The 16,161-nt window shown below is 59.1% G+C and overlaps 1 protein-coding gene across 2 annotated transcripts in view; it reads left to right on the top strand.

Moving 5' to 3' along the window:
* The first annotated feature begins 9,162 nt into the window (after positions 1–9,162).
* Positions 9,163–16,161, top strand: part of SKI (SKI proto-oncogene) — a 65,333-nt gene continuing 58,334 nt past the window's right edge. For both annotated transcript variants that reach the window (XM_066374826.1, XM_066374827.1), the window contains exon 1: positions 9,163–10,131. In XM_066374826.1, the coding sequence (XP_066230923.1) occupies positions 9,163–10,131 (969 nt within the window). The remainder of the gene's footprint in view (positions 10,132–16,161) is intronic.

The following is a 16,161-nucleotide window of genomic DNA, read 5'->3' on the forward strand; positions in this document are numbered from 1 at the left end:
GGGTGGGGAGGGAATGCTGCTCTAAGAAAGGCCTCCCCTTTCTCCCTTCCTGCCAGAGACCGGCCCCCCACCCATGCAAGCCTCCTTCTTTCTGGGATGTGGTGTCCCCTCACTTCCTCTGTGACCAGCCCAAGCCCCAAGGCCAGCCTAGCCCACCCCGTCTCCAGAAGAGACTCCTTAGGCCTGAGGCTCCTTAAGACAGTGCCCCCGACCCACATGGTAGCCATCTGGGGGGACCTGACCACCGGCAGGGGATGGGCTTGGGGCACTGGCCTCACCTCCGTCAGACCACTTTCCACTCACTCGAGGGCCAGGGAAGTGCTCAGACCCCTGACAGAGAAGGGGCGATGATGGGCTGAGTGACGATGACACCAGGGCCTGGGGAGGAGGCACAGGAAGGCCAAGGATGGTGCTGGAAAGTAGAATGGCACAGACCTTGCTCCTAGGACGTATGGACAGAGAGGAGGCAGCTGGAGGAGCCATGGGCCCATGCGCAGGGAAACGCAGCCGTGTCCCAGTGCTGTGGAGAGGGACAAATGTGAGGGAGGGAGGGGACAGCCATGGCAGGGTTGGGGGGCTAGGCCAGGCGACTCCCTCCATCTAACTGGGAGGTGGACCTTGGGCTTCCCTCAGCTGCTGGCTGGTCAAGTGTGTGTGCCTGGAAGGCAAGGGGCTCTGGGGTTCCTAGAGCTGTCCTCAGCGCACCCTCTGACCGCCGCCCATTTTCAGAGCCCACCCATCCCCACCCTGCAGCGGTGGCTGGGCTTCTTCCAGGCTCCTGGCCCTTTGCCACATGGTGTCGGGGCCACCCCGAGCTTTGGTGTGCCCCACAGGGAACCGGAGATGGTACCCCCACCCCGCAGTGCCTTGAGAGCATGATGCTCGTGTGTGTCCATAGCTCAGGCCCTGGGAGGCCATCCTCGAAAGGTGCAGGTGGAAAACTTCATGCAGGCGAGGACCTACCCTTGTCCACCTGGTGGCATTCCGCAATGTCTGTGGGGCAAGGGGACAGAAGGTTGCCTAGTTCCTCCTCCTCTGTCCCCACACCCCTGACTCGTGCTTTACACGTAGGTCCAGAGATTTGGCCTTGGGGCCCCGGCAGGCCCAGGGCTATAGGGCACAGGCATGAGGCGGCCACCCTTTGATCGGCTGGGTGCAGCCAGAGCCCCAGGCGGGCCACGGCCAGCACGGTGTACGTTTCAGAACAGCACAGGACGCTTCAGAGGACAGGGCCTGCGGGTGGGGGCGGGGCCACAGGACCGTGGTGCAGGCTCTCTGTTGTGCGCTGTGACCCACCAACTGAGGAAAGAACATGTCCCCAGAGCCGGGCCAGCAGACCCCCCTAGGTTCAGAGCCCCAGACAGGTTGAAGCCCATGTGTCACCTCCTCTTTGTTCCTGCTGCTTCTCCTCAACCACAAAGTGCCCTGTGCTGGCCCAGCAGGGGCTAGTCAGGGGTTTACCAGGAGAAGGGGTTCCAGAGCCAGCCTTGCCTCCCGGGCCTGGGGCCCAGGACCTGGGCTGAGCCCCCACCAGGTGCAGGTCCAGAAGCTGGCCAAGCAATCATCTGGCTTGCAGGACTGTCAATGCCCTGTCCAGGCCCCGAGAGGCTGGGTGGCTCTGATGTTGCCCCAACTGCATCCGGCAGCTGATGCCAAGCTTGTCTGGAGGACAGTGCCACAGAGCCGTGGGTGGACATTTGGACAGCTCTGCATGGCACGGGAAAGGGGTCCCCTGTTCCTCCCTCCTCTCACCTCTAGGAAGACAAGGGCAGCTCCTGGGCAGAGGACAGGCCCGTGGGCTGCTGTCTGCAGTGGGCTATGGGAGGGTTTAGGAGGCAGTTGTCCCCTCTTGGACTAGTGCCCGCAGTGGCACGCTGGGCTTGCCCTCTCATTCCCAAGGGTAAGAACAGTGGGACTCCTATGCCCAGGGCCAGGCTCTCTGCCCAGCTCCCCAGGCATCACTGGCTTCTTCTCTTGACCCCACGAGGCAGGTCATGGCTGCGTGCTGTAGGCTGGGACCCACGTGTGACCCTGCAGAGGCCCCAGCCTGGACCACCCAACGGGGAGACAGACACACACACACACACCCTCAGCCACGTGGGACGGACGAGTAGCTCTTGTATGGGCCCCACAGCTGACCCCACAGAAGGTTCCATGAGGGAAGGAGGTGGGGGGGGGGGCGCGTCTCTCTTGGCCAGAATGGTCCATGAGAAACCACAGTGAAGGTCAACAACAAAACCGAAAGCAGCTTTTTCAGAAAAGTCGAAAATGCAGGTCAGCACAAAGGAGAAATTAAAAATATCTGTAGTTCCCTCACTCGGCAAAAACTGCTCTCTTGTTTTCCGACACAGGAACTGCCAGGGCTGTAGAAACTCAAGCACCACTGTGGCACAGTGTGTCGGGGCTTTGATCGGAGGTGTTCTCGTTATCATACAATGCTAACACTTTTGCGGTTCCATTTCAATTCCCTCTCATCGATGAACTTGTTCAGAGCATGTTCTTGAACATCCCAAACTGTGCCATGTTGTGCTGGGAACATTGGCCTGTTTCCCTTTGTTATTTATTTTTAGTTTAGTGTTCTGGTTTGTTTGTTTTAGTTCTTACCAAAGAAAGATACACAGATTTAAAAAAAAAAAACAACCAAAAAACAGAAAGAGCTTAGAGGGCGAGCATCCTTGTGACAAGTCTGCAGCAGTCCCCGCGTCTCTCCCGATGGGCCCGGCATCCTGGCCACAGCCCCATTGATTCTTCTAGCTGCTTGTTCTCTGATTTTTCTCCGTGTTTCTGAACGATGGATGTGCTCTCTCGTCACATTCCCTCTGATGACCAGTTCTGGACATAGTGAGCCGTCCGGGGCTCTCACCCAGCACCCTCGGCCAGCACGCACCCTTACTCTCTTCATCCATCTTCCCAAATGAGGCATTTCATCATTTGGGTTGTTTACAGGTCATTCCAACTATGTAAATATTGTTTGCCGCCAGGCCAAACAGTGAACTCGGCTGCCATCTCCCCTTTGTTTTTCCTGGAGTTATCTGCCTTGCTTTAGTTTTCCATCTGCTGGTGTTTCTCTGTGCCTGCCGCTTGCTCCCCGCCACCCCCCATGTCCCACAGGCTCTCATGTCATTTTTTACCTTGTTGAACGCACATACCTTGTCTTCCCCTGGCACCTTCTGTCCTCCCGTCCTGGACCAGCTGGCTGCCCTCTGGGCACCTCCAAGCCGGAGAGCAGTCTCTATATCCCCTTCGTCCCCCACTTCGTAGACTGGACAGTCCCTTCTCGGAGCGGAGCGTCTTGTCTGGACGGAAGCCCTGTGTCAGAGAGGGCTTGTGACCTGGACTCCGTCCCAGCAGGTGTGAGGCCAGACCCACGGCTATGCCTGTTCCTCCTCTGCTCACCTGGGGCTCACGTGCCATCCTGTCTCCGGTGCTGTGGGGCTTCCTTTGCTGGTGCATCTTCACAGAACATTTTAAAAAGTGCACCTGTATTCTCTGCTGGCTGGCATTGTGATGGGCCAGGGAGGAGCAGCTCCTCGCTGTGGCGGCTGGAGCCGCAGTAGATGCTCCAGGTGTCCTGCTCTGTCCCCTTAGGCCCCTCCTCCCCCCCCCCCCTCCCCGTGGCCTCTGCTGGGCTGCTCAATCTCAGCAAGGTCAAACAGATGTTTCATGCCTCCTCCCCGGGACATCCTTCAAGACGTAGTTTGTATTTTCTCACAGTCTCCAGCGTTCAGAAAAGTTGCAAGATGAGTGCAGGAATTGCCTTCGCCCCAGGCATTTGACAGGTAATTGCTGACATGGTGTCCTACCACACTGCCAGCCAAGGACACTCTCTCCAACATGACCACAGCACCGCGTCCCAGGCATGGTTGCTGCTGTCTGGTCTTCAGACCACAGCTCAGGCTTTTTCGGGTTGTCCCATTAACGACCTTCTTAGTAACGAGACCCAGCCTGGGACCACACAGGGCACAAAGCTTTCCTGTCTCTTTAGTCTCCATGGATCCAGAACATTTCTAGCCTTTCCCTAACACTTTTGAGGGTTCTGGGCCCTTCCTGGACCAAGTCCCTCCCTGTGGGTGTCTGGGGTTTCGTCACAGTCAGATAAAAGCACAGGTTATGCCTCTTTGGCAGAAGAGTCACAGGAGTGACGTGTGGGACAGGATTGTGATTGATCCAGTGACCGAGGGTGTCCACTTTGATCTCTCGGTTATGATGGTGCCAGCCAGTGTCTCCCCTAGGACTGCTCGCTCTTCTTCCCTTTGTGATTAACGGGAACCTTGTGGGAACAACTGTCAAACTATGCAAATAGTCCGTTTCTCATCAAACTTTCAACTTAGAATAAATACATTTATTTTAATAAATAATGAAATGCACATGGACTTGTGGTTTCCTATTTTATTCCATGGTTATAATCAGTGACTACCACTGTGATCTCTGATTTCCTGGCGGCAGGGGGTAGGGGGAACCCTAGGGGTGGCTACATGTCCTTTTGACCTGTCCCTGCTTTGAGCCCTTCCATACTTCCCGGCCAGTGAGATGTTCCAGACAGCATCGTGATCTCTCCCTGGGATCAGCCATATTCTCTCTGAAGAAAATTCTAGTTCCTTTTCGCAGAGGACAGAAATTTAGAAACCAAGACGTGGGTTCTCGGTGTGCTCACCGATGCTGGGGTATCACCTCCCTCCGGGGCCTGTCACTGGACTGAGCTGGTGATGCTTCAGAGGTTTGTATGAACACATCCAAACCTGTAGCTTTTCTGTGTGCTGGTAAACATCGAAACGCCTTAATCGTGAATTCCTACCCTGGGACCACATGGTTCACTTGTCCCTACCAGTTTATGGATTCCTGTCTCTGCCGCGGAGAAACCCGACTGTCCTTACCTGTACTGTGCTCCCTTATTTGCCCAACCCAGTCTGTAGTCAGTCTCCCCACCCCAGTGGCTGTCTCCTTACCTGCTACCCCCCAGGACCTAACTCCAGGAGGAGCCTGAGGGCCTCCCCTCTCCCTGACCCTGGCCGCGTGTCCTGGGACTGCCTCCCAAGTAGAAGGTTGGTACCCATCTTTGTGTTGAGGTTGCTTTTAGTGGAACCAAAATTAAGACAAAAGTCTCTTCTGAATTTTTATCAAGATCATGTTACTCGAGAATCTTACAGTTTTAAGACACTATCTTAGTGGCCGTTTCCTGATCATGGTGGTTTGTGCTTGGCTGCAACCAGGTGTTTCCTTCTGCTTCCCAAGGAGTGGGGAGTGGGGGCTGATGGGAGCCAGGAGGCCAGAGCTGTCCACCCAAGGCCAGTTGAGTGTTGGGGTCTCTCCAAGAGGCCTACTGATTTGAGCCTCCCCGCCTAGTCCCTAGTTGGGACTTTGAGATTCTCCCGAGGCAAGGAGCCTCCATCATTGCCAGCACCACCCTCATGTCCTTGGTCCTGCAGTGCTGCTGGCTCTATGGCCAGCCCCCAGCCCCTCAAAGTCTCCTTGGGACCTCATTTACCACCTGCAGTGTTGTCCAACCTAGGCCAGTCTCCCGGTAGGAGATGGGAGCCACGTGTAGGGAACTTGACTGGTCCCAGAACCTGGCTCATGTCAGCAGAGTGTAAGCTACAGGTACTTATCAAGTGACCAAACACCTGAGTTACCAGCTGCTGACACCCAACAGCTGGGCCAGGGCCGGGTCTTGGCCTCAACCCTCAGTGTTGCTGTGATTGTAGGATGGACCTTCTACCTGCCAGCATGGTGCCTGGCTCATGCTCGTGGGACAGTGGAAGGAGTGGGTCACTGGCCAGAGTGCCCCCACCAGGCTGGGAAGACAGGGCCTGGCCGGCTCAATGTAGACACGCTGCCCTGGATCTAGGTGGGTGGGAAGGGCTTGGCTGTTCCCAGAAACTCCACCATCTCACCAGGAGGAGGCCTCCACTTCCATCAATAAGTACATTTTTGAGACCATCCAACTGCCCTTCCTGCATCTCAGGGACCTTCGTCCCTCCTTTGCCTGTCTCCCACCACACACCCCTGCACATCTATGGGAGCTTCACTCTGGGTTCTGTGGCTGCGTGAAAGTGTCCTCGGCGGGCCTCTTCCTGTGACCCCTTCCCTGAGCCCTGCAAAGCCAGGGGGTGCAGAGGAAAAGGGAACAGGGGTACCAGCATGGCCCACTGAGGAGTGGGTAGTACCCAGTGGCTGAAAGAGCAGGAAGGATTCCTGGCTTGTCTGGAAACCCTTCCTGGCCAGCCCTCTGAATGCCAACCACCTTTGTTAATTCAAGGTTGTCTAGGCGGCACGAGATTCACATCCACGTGGAAGGAACTGACGCTCTCCATGCGACACAAACATTTTTGGCCCAAGTGTGGGCCACGGAAACAATCTCTGAAAACAAGTAAGTCTCTCTTCTTTGGTTTTTAAATAACCCTTTTCCAATCTTCTTATGTTCATGCACAGAGAAGCCTCGCATGGGAGGGGCGACAAGGATGGATGGCCCACACCCAGGGCACAGGTGAGGGCAGGGGGAAGGTTTACATTCTTTGGTGGTGTGCCCTGACCACTCCACCCTTAATCTCAGACCCCCACCGCACCCTGGGTACTTGCGTGTCCGCAGCCCTGGAGGTGTGCAGTTACCCGCCCACCATAGCTGCCTCTCTGGACACTTGCCTGCACCTAAGGCCAGCAGAGATGCCCGGTCAGCTCCCTGGGCAGGCGCTGCCCACCAGGAGCACTGGTTTGGGGTCAGCCTCCACTGGGGAGGTAGCAGCAGTAGGCGACAAGCTGAAGGTCACCCAGGCTAGAGTGGGTGTGGTACCATTGCCTCTGCCCAGCACTGTAGGCATCCCCGTGTCCCCCAGTGTCCAGGTGGGGTACCCTTATTCTTTGGAGAAAAAGGTATTACTGCTTGCCTAGCTTGGCTGGCCTGTCCTTCTGTCCTCACTTAGGTGCAAACAGCCAGGAATGTTCCCCTGATTTCAAGTCCCCACCCTAAGGTTTCTGAGAGACTCTACCTCCTGTGGGGACTACCCAGCCCGCCTGTCTAAGCCTGTCCCCTGCTCTTTTCCTAGCAGGCAGTTTCTGTGTCTCCCTCATGACACAGCCAGTGTGGCAGAAGGACGGGCAGAGTCTCTCTGTGGCCACACCCCAGGTGTCTTGCAGATGAGTATGTGGCTCTCTGGCCCTGGAGGTTGCAGGGTAAGGGTCATGCCAGTCCTCTCCAGACAGGCAGGGGCCAGGTTCCTGAGGACCCACCTTGGGCCTGGGCCTGGCAGCGACCTGGCCAGGGATGGGGCACAGTTCCCCGGAAGCAGGGCCATCCATCTCAGGCACGCAGCCCCTGCCCCCTGCGGCCGGCAGTCCTGCGCCTGGACAGCTGGGAGTTGAAGACGCTGGCCAATGGTCCTGCTGGCTGTGAGGTGGGGACCAGGGTGCAGGGTCATGAGATGGGGGGTGCTGCTTGTCCAATGTCCCTGGGGTGTGTGCACGCGCTCACTGCATCAGGTGGGGGTCCGGGGCCAGGCTGCATATCTGTCTCCCGTGTGTGCGTGTGTGTGTGCGTGTGTGTGTGCGTGTGTGGTGGTGGGGGGTGTCTTTGGGGTGTTTCTACCCTAATGTGTTAGTAAGTAATCCTGATTGTGATTCTGGCGTCCTTGTCCTATGTGGGTCCTGGGGCCACACTGCGCGGAGTCCCCGTCGTGTGTGGGGACCTGGGTCGTGCTGTGACATTGCCATCGTGCGTGGGGCCCCGCGATGTGCAGCGTCCCCGTCACTGAGGGGGTCGGGAGGCGTCTCGCCCGCTTCTCAGCTGGTCTGCGGTTGTGGAGAGGCCGCGTGTGGGTTTCTGGGCCCCGGCGGCGGCGGCGGCGGCGGCGGCGGCGGCGCCGGAACGGAGAGCCCTCCCAGCCGCGCAGGAAGCGGCCTCGGCCGGAAAGGGGGCCCCCAGCGGCGCCGCCGCCGCCGCCGCCGCCGCCGCCCCCGCCGAGCGGCCTTCCGGCGGGCGGGGCCAAGAGAAGCCGAGTAGGGCCGAGCCCCGGGTGGGCGAGGCCGAGTGGAGCCGAGTGGGGCCGAGTCCCAGACCAGAGGGGTGGTGGAGGCCGAGCGGAGCCGAGCGGGGCCGAAAGGAAACCGAGAGAAGCCGAGTTCCAGGACGGGCAGGTCCGAGCGAAACCGAACCCCAAGCGGACGGGGCCGAGTCTCAGGCGGAGAGGCCCGAGCGAAGCCGAGCGTGGCCGAGCGCCCCGAGGGCGGGTGGGGGGAGCGCGCGTTCCTGGAAGAGCCGGCGGTGGGACGGTCGCATTCCTGGCCGGCGCTCGGCTGAGGCGGACGCGCGGCCCAGACGGCGCGTGGGGCGGGGCAGTGGCGCGGGGCGGGGCGGGGCGTGGGGCGGGGCGGCGGCGTGAGCTCAGCGCCCGGCGCTCAGTCCGAGCCGGAGCGAGCCGCCGGGAGGATGTACGCCGAGTCCCGCGCCGCTGCCGCCGCCGCTTCGCTCTGAGGGCCACCGCATAGGCGCTCCGCTGCCCCGGAAGCCGCGCTCGCGAAGGGCGGACAGGCGGGCCGCGGAGCCGACGCGGGCGGCGGGGTGGGCGCGGGCCGGGGCGGCCGGCGGCAGGCGCGACGCGGCCGGCCAGCGCCACCGGGACGAGCCGGGCGGGCGCCGCGCGGTGGGAGGAGCGGGGCGGCGGCGGCGGCGCGCCGCGCGAGGACGGCCCGGCGGGCCCCGCGCCCGCGCCCCCGCTCCTCCCGGGCCCCTCGGCCTCGGCCACCGCGGCGATTCGCGCCTCGCGGCGCCGGCACCTGCCCGCGCGCCCCCCGCGAGCCCCGGGCCCGCGAGCGTTGGCGTTGGCGTTGGCGGCGCGCGCCGGGGCATGCCCCGCGCCTAGGGCCCGGGGGACGCGCGGGGGGCGCGCGGGGGGCCCGGGCGGCGGCGGGCGCGGCGCAGGGCGCGTGGATGTGGCGCCGGGCCCGGGCGGCGGCGGGCTCCAGCGGCGGGACCCCTTCGCCCCGCCCGCCTTCCCCTTCGCGCCCCCGGGCGAGGCAGAGGCCGCGGCCGTGATCGGCCGGGAGCCGGCGGCGGCGGGGGGCGGCCGGGGTCGGGGCCGGGGCCGCCGCCGGGGCGCGCGGGGCGGCGGCGGGGGCCGCGGGGGCCCCGGCGCGCGGGAGCGGGAGCGGTCCGGGGAGTCGGAGCGCACCATGGAGGCGGCGGCGGGCGGTCGCGGCGGCTTCCAGCCGCATCCGGGGCTGCAGAAGACGCTGGAGCAGTTCCACCTGAGCTCCATGAGCTCGCTGGGCGGCCCGGCCGCCTTCTCGGCGCGCTGGGCGCAGGAGGCCTACAAGAAGGAGAGCGTCAAGGAGGCGGGCGCGGCCGCGGTGCCGGCGCCGGTTCCCGCGGCTGCGGAGCCGCCGCCTGTGCTGCACCTGCCCGCCATCCAGCCGCCGCCGCCCGTTTTGCCCGGGCCCTTCTTTATGCCGTCCGACCGCTCCACGGAGCGCTGCGAGACCGTCCTGGAAGGCGAAACCATCTCGTGCTTCGTGGTGGGTGGCGAGAAGCGCCTGTGCCTGCCGCAGATCCTCAACTCGGTGCTGCGCGACTTCTCGCTGCAGCAGATCAACTCGGTGTGCGACGAGCTGCACATCTACTGCTCGCGTTGCACGGCCGACCAGCTGGAGATTCTCAAAGTCATGGGCATCCTGCCCTTCTCGGCGCCCTCGTGCGGGCTCATCACCAAGACGGACGCGGAGCGCCTGTGCAACGCGCTGCTGTACGGAGGCGCCTACCCGCCGCCCTGCAAAAAGGAGCTGGCCGCCAGCCTGGCGCTGGGTCTGGAGCTCAGCGATCGCAGCGTACGCGTGTACCACGAGTGCTTCGGCAAGTGCAAGGGGCTGCTGGTGCCGGAGCTCTACAGCAGCCCGAGCGCCGCCTGCATCCAGTGCCTCGACTGCCGCCTCATGTACCCGCCGCACAAGTTCGTGGTGCACTCGCACAAGGCCCTTGAGAACCGGACCTGCCACTGGGGCTTCGACTCAGCCAACTGGCGGGCCTACATCCTGCTGAGCCAGGACTACACGGGCAAGGAGGAGCAGGCGCGCCTCGGCCGCTGCCTGGACGATGTGAAGGAGAAGTTTGACTACGGCAACAAGTACAAGCGGCGGGTGCCCCTGGTGAGTGTCCCCACCTGTCTTGGAGGAGGGAGTGGGAGGGGCGGGATTGGGGAGAGGGTGGGGGCCATCTTCGACCAGGGGCTCTGTCTCTGCAGGTTGGGACTTGTGCTTCTGTCTCCCTCTGCGTCTCAGGGTTTTGCTTTGTTTTAAGGAAAATCAGAATAAGTTCAGAGTCCCCAGCGATGGCTTTGTAGCTTGGGAAGAAGGCTCTTCTCCTGCCCAATCCTTAAGATGAGCCAGTTTGCTGGGCTTGGGAGGGTTGGGGGGATGTGGGGCCTGGCCTGGTGAGTGGAGATACTTTCCTGAGGCCCACAGCAATTGCCCAGATAGGTTGGGAAACGCAGGCCTCAGACCTCAGACACTCCTGTCTGGTGTCCTGGGAAGTTAGATCTGAACTGGGCCCAGGTCAGAGCCTCATGGATGTGTCCAGACCAGGTGGGGGCAAAGGGCGCTGCCATCACCCTGAAGCTCCCAAGCTCATAGAGAGGGGTGCTTGCCTGTGGTTCCCAGCAGACAGTACTTGGCCAGGCACGGTCTTTTGTGCCTTGAAGTCTTGAGAGACACTCAAAAACAAAGCCAGGTGTCTGGGCGAGGTGGCTTTGGGGCTGAGACTTAGGAACTCCAGCTCTGTGCCTCTCCCTGAGTCTTCGAGGGAGTGAATTTAGAGTCTCCTCCCATATTGAAGGCACTGGCCACTGGGCACTGTGCTCGGGCCTAATCAGTGGGCACCCAGGGTCCTGAGTTGGATTTGTTTTGGACGTGCCCATTTCCTTCTCCCTTTGAAACACTGGAGGGCACTGAGGGCAGGGAGGGCCTGGCCCAGGCTCTGTTGTTTGCCTGGCAGGGAAGGTGTGTGATCCAGGCAGCTCCCAGGCCAGTAGACACTGAAACCAATCACTGAGGTCCTCACCAACTTCTCATAGCATCTGCTCCTTCCCCAAGTATTTGCAACTTTCCTTTTAAATATCCAGGCTTATTAAATTGCACACACAGAATGCTGCAGTGGCTCAGCTATTCTTGGGAGGCCTAATTAATTCAGCTATTGCATCAAACTTCTTTTTCTGAATCTGTGAATAGTGGCTCCCGCCCGATTTTCTCTGGGCGCCCCTCCAGCGGAGTGTCAGTCTCGAGGAGCGGAGGAGGGGTTGGGGAAAATGAGGGCCTGTCGCTTGTGCTTGGAGGGGGCCACCGCTTGTGTGCGTGTACATGCCTGTGCATGTGTTCGGTGGCATTTCTGCCCTTGGCTAGGCCAGTGCCCAGGTGGCAGCTGTCTGCTGACTGTGGGGTTGCCATTGAGTGGATGGGCAGGGTGGGGTAGGGGGATGCTGGTGAGAAGGTTAAGAGCTGGGCTCTTCAGTTCAGACAGGGAGTTGACTCTGGGTGGCACAATGGGCACTCTCTGCGGACTGGGGTCCTTTCTGTTTAGTGTGGCTGCACTCTGGACAGCCATCGTGGCCTGAGGGAACCCTGGGTGTAGGACTGGTGGGTTCTGGCCGACTGGAGCTGCTGGGCAAGGCCGTGGCATGTCACTTGTTTTCAGAGTGGACAGCAGAGGGTCTTGTCTGACCGAGTGTGTCTGCATCTGTGTTTGTGTCCAAATCTGGGTCGTGTGTGTATTTGTGGGCTCTTGTCTTCCTGGGGTTGTCTTTCTGTTACAGCTGCAGACCTCCGCTCAGGCTCCCTTTCAGCAGGCTCTGTGGGTCTGGGCACAGGAATCTTTAGGCTCAGGGAAGGCCTGGCTTGAGCTCACGGGCCCAGGCACTGCCTGGGGTTAGGGCAGGACAGTCCCCTAAGCCAGTCACAGAGAAGTGACTGGCCAGAGCACATTTTTGTTCTGGTCATTTGAACAGATGGTCAGTGCTGCCCCTTTTCCTTCATTGATCTTCTCAGAGCTGCTCAGATACCTCATGTACTGATTTAAAAGTAATTTCCCAAGTGACTAGGATCTCTAGGCCTAAGTGGCAGCCCAGTCCTGTCCTCACAGTGGTGGCCTGGGGCTGTGGTTTGGCATAGCCAAACCTTAGCACTGTCTGAATTCTGTTCTTGCGTCCCCAGACCTCTGTCCCCAGCTGTCTGTGGGCCTGCACCTCTGGAAGCTCCTGTTTGCGCTTCTGCTGGTTCTGAGGCTCTTCCTTCCAGCCCTACTCCCTTGTCCTGCTGCCTGTGCTATGATGGCACAGGTGGGAGTTTTGGGGTGCATGGTCCCCTTTTAATCTTACCAGCGCAGCCGTGTGCTTGTGTGTCTACATTGCCAGAGGTACCATGTGAGGAGGAGGGTCTTAGCTTCTGGGTTGGGGGGTGCCCACGGCTGCCCAGACCCTGCTTGTTGTGGAAGGAGCTGCCTGGGAAGACCCTCCCAGTGCCCTGCCTTTCTCCGTTTGTTCCTCCCATTTGCCTCTTGACAGTGTGTTCATAGGATATGTTCTGATTTCTTCATTTCCTTTATAGCTGATTTTAATATTTTTGATGTATTGAGGATGAGGAAAGTGGAAACAAAGAATGTGCTAGAACTGTTCTTTGTAAGGGGCATGGCTCCCCTGGGGCAGAGGGTTCTGGGAGATGGAAGTGAGTCCCTGGTGTTGGTGGCCGAGGTGTTGCCAGGTCTCCTACCAGAGGGAGAGTCAGCGCTTCTGTAGCATTGATGGTGGGAGGGGTTGCTGATTTTCGTGGTGTCCCTGATGCCCTATCACCTTCGCTGCTCTGCTTCGCCTGTGGTCCAGCCGGTGGCCCAGCCACGGTGTGCTGGTGGTTACTGTGGTTGCCCCAGTGTGGAACCAAGTGTGGGGTGGGTGCCAGCTTTGAGCTTGGAAACCATGTGAAGGTGATGTGTCTCATGTGGCCTTCCTTGATGACACCACTAATGGAATAGGGCCACAGAGTGAGTGCTGTGGCTATCTTGAGCCACTTCATAGGCCCTCTGGCTGCTGTCCGTGGGTATCCACAGAGGGTAGCCTGGGTGTGGAACCACATGGGGTTGCTTCCATATCCTTACTCTGTCCCTTACTGGCTGTGTGACTTTGAGCATGCTGCATAACTTCTCTGTTCCTCAGTTTCTTTGTGTGTAAGATGGGGACTGTAGTAAGTAGTGGCTATTGACGTTTTATTTCTTGCGGGTGTTTAGGTGTTGGTGTCACAAGTGGGTGGAGATGTGTCGTTTGCTGCTGGGAATGCATGGCAAGATGAAGGCCTGCGCTCTGCCCCTCCCTCTTGGGGGCCTAATGGTGTTTGGACTGAGCTGGACTGATATTTAGCAGCACAGGTTGCTGTCAGTCACAGGAGATGCTGGCGCTGCAGGCTTGGGTGTTGCCAGGGTAAGGCTGCTCGTCTCGCCTTGCTGGGTAACCAGGTGCTTCCCTTTCAGGGCATGACAGCGCCATGTTCCGCCTCCCTGGGGCCCAGGCAGGGTTGGCTCTGTGTGTTTAAGAAACGGGCTCCTCGAAAGTACTGCTGGTTGTCCTGCGTTCTGGTTGTTAGACTGAAAAACCTGCTCTGTTCTTCCAACATCGGAGTTCTGGGAGGCTCTTTTCTGCAGCAGCGCTCTGTCGTGTGGCTGATGAGTGTTAGGGGCAGGCGGCCCGATGGCCCATGGTGTGCAGCATGAGTGTCCATGACTAGATTGTCCGAATTCCTGATGTTGAAATAGTTTTCCCTGTGTCACATGATGAAGACTCTTCCCTGATCAGAGGGCAGTGTTTTCTTGAAGCAGAGGCCTGAGCAGGCCATTAACATTGAGAAGCATTGAATGTCATGATTCCTACTGGGGAATGACTGGCTTTTAGGTGCAGAGGACGAGGTGGGGTGGGGGGGTCCTGGCCGTGGACTCTCTCTGAGTGAGGTGCGTTCTGCTCTTTTAAACTGAGATTCCCATGGAAGGAATGGCATGAGGAACGTTCCATCATGCTGGAATAGACTGGCCAGCATGCTTCTTCCAGGAAGCTACCTCTTTAATGGCTGTGTGTACCCAAGGCCATCAGGACTGGGCAGAGATTTATAGGTCAGCTATCTCTTTGTCCACTTAGCTCACAGTATGTTTTGGTGAGGTTCTGTGGTACTTCCTGGTTCCAAACGCTTGGCTGAGAAGATAAGGTACCATCTTGGGTGATGCCCTAAGGTGAGGCTCCTTGGTGCTCCTCCCCACCCCATACAGAAGGATGTAATCTGTGCTTCTGTTTGCCCAGAGCAAAGGTTGGGGGTGGGTGTCTTCTCAAATGGGGGACCAGCAGCCGGAGAGAGGCCTCTGATTTCTGCCCTGCACCCTGTAGTCAGCCATGCGAGCAAGGGAGGGTGTGGACTGCTTGATGCCCTCTGTCTGCAGTGAGCAGAGCCACGTCTGGATGCTGCTCAAAGAATGGTCTTTGTGCCCATTTCCAGAATCGTTCTTTGGAGCTGGGCTGGGCCCCTTGCTTTCCAGGGTTTCCCTGAAGGGAGCGTCTTGCTTGGGGGCAGCAGGGTCTCTGAGTGGCCCTCAGGGTCCCGCAGTTAGGGTGGGACAGGAGAGTAGGGCCATTGCTTTGGCATCTGGGTTTGTCAGCCTACCTGCAGCAGCTGTCGTGTCTGTGCGGGGTCTCGGGTGAGGGCAGACAGGACAGGAGGTGAGGAAGTCTGGGGAGTGTGACCCCAGCCCTGCCTCACACCCCTGGCCACCGGGCACTTCCAGGCCATCTGGCGGGAGGTGTCCGTGGCTGGCGGCCGGCGGCCGGCAGCCGGACTCTCTGTGGCTGGGAGACTGTTACACAAGCAGCAATAATGTGTCTCTTTCTAAGGATTGCGAAAGTTGGGGAGGATTTCTCCACTGAAAGAATTATGCAAGTTTCAACTGAAATGTTTTTTAAAAGTTCCTTTGTTTTGAGTCAAAATACAGAGGCTGAATTATTCTATGAGGTCTGTGAGAGCTTCAGGAGGAGGAGGGCACTTCCCTACTTCCCTGCTTCCCGAGGGCCAGCCCCCCGCCTGGCCAGTCATGGGGCGGTGGCAGGCAGGGCACATTGGGATGGCTGCTGGGCAATGAGATGGTGGAGCTGGGCACGCCTTGTGTTTATGAACCGCCTTATATTTATGAATCGACTCAGACGTGGGGGCGGGCCAGAGTCTTGGAAGGAACAGGAAGTCATTGCTTGTGTGTGTGTATGTGGGGGGGCTTGTGGCCGGCAGCGGCTTCTTCCTTGGCCACACAGGGTCTGAAGTGGTTTGGTGGGCCTTGGGTTAGAGCCGCCAATGGCATTGATAGGAGTAGAATGGGCCCAGGTCTCCTGTCCGCTACCCGCCTGCCCTCTGGGAGGCTGGGCCCTGGTAGAGAAGGTGGGGCTTTTTAAGGCAACTTAGTCCACACAGGAAGCACCCAGTGTAGCCCCAGGGCGGGTGCTGGAGTAAGCAGCAGTTCTGACACTGACTCTCTGTGGACAGAGGATGTGGCTCTTCAAGGGCCCTGCTTTCAGAGCAGCCAGGACCTCGGCTGCCTGTCTTCCCAGAGCACCTGGCGGGGGACCGAGTTGGTATTCCAGGGGGCCCTCAGCTCTGGGAGCCACCACCACTTGTGTCTGCTTATTGACTGAAATGGAGGAAGCAGGCTCAAGCGTGAATTTTAAATGAGATGTCAGGGACCAGAGTGGATGGGGCACTTGCTGGGCAGAGGGAGCCTACTAGGTGTCCAGGGCCTGCAGGTGGTATCTGTTACTTGTGTTGGAGCATGGGGGTCTTGGCCTGAGCCCAAGAGAGCCCCGACTCTATATTGGTGTTTGGTGTTTGTGTCTTCTCTGATTTTACTTATATGACTTAGATTCAAAGAAAGCTCTGACTTGATTTTGTAGCTATTGATAAGAATTCAGGAAGTCTCGGCGTGACTCTGGGCACACAGCCCACGGTGGTCTGGGTTCTCCAGTGATGGTGTATTTGTGGTTGTGTTGTGAGCCTCACTGGGGTTGTAGGGTGGGAGTTTGGTCACAGCTGGGTCCCTAATTCTGGGCCCCGAATAAATACCTGATGAATGACTCACAGAGATGTGGAATCCCTAGTTGTCAGGGTTTGTTGTCA

This window comes from Saccopteryx leptura, chromosome 3, assembly GCF_036850995.1.
Source record: "Saccopteryx leptura isolate mSacLep1 chromosome 3, mSacLep1_pri_phased_curated, whole genome shotgun sequence".
NCBI classification, from domain to species: Eukaryota; Metazoa; Chordata; class Mammalia; order Chiroptera; family Emballonuridae; genus Saccopteryx; species Saccopteryx leptura.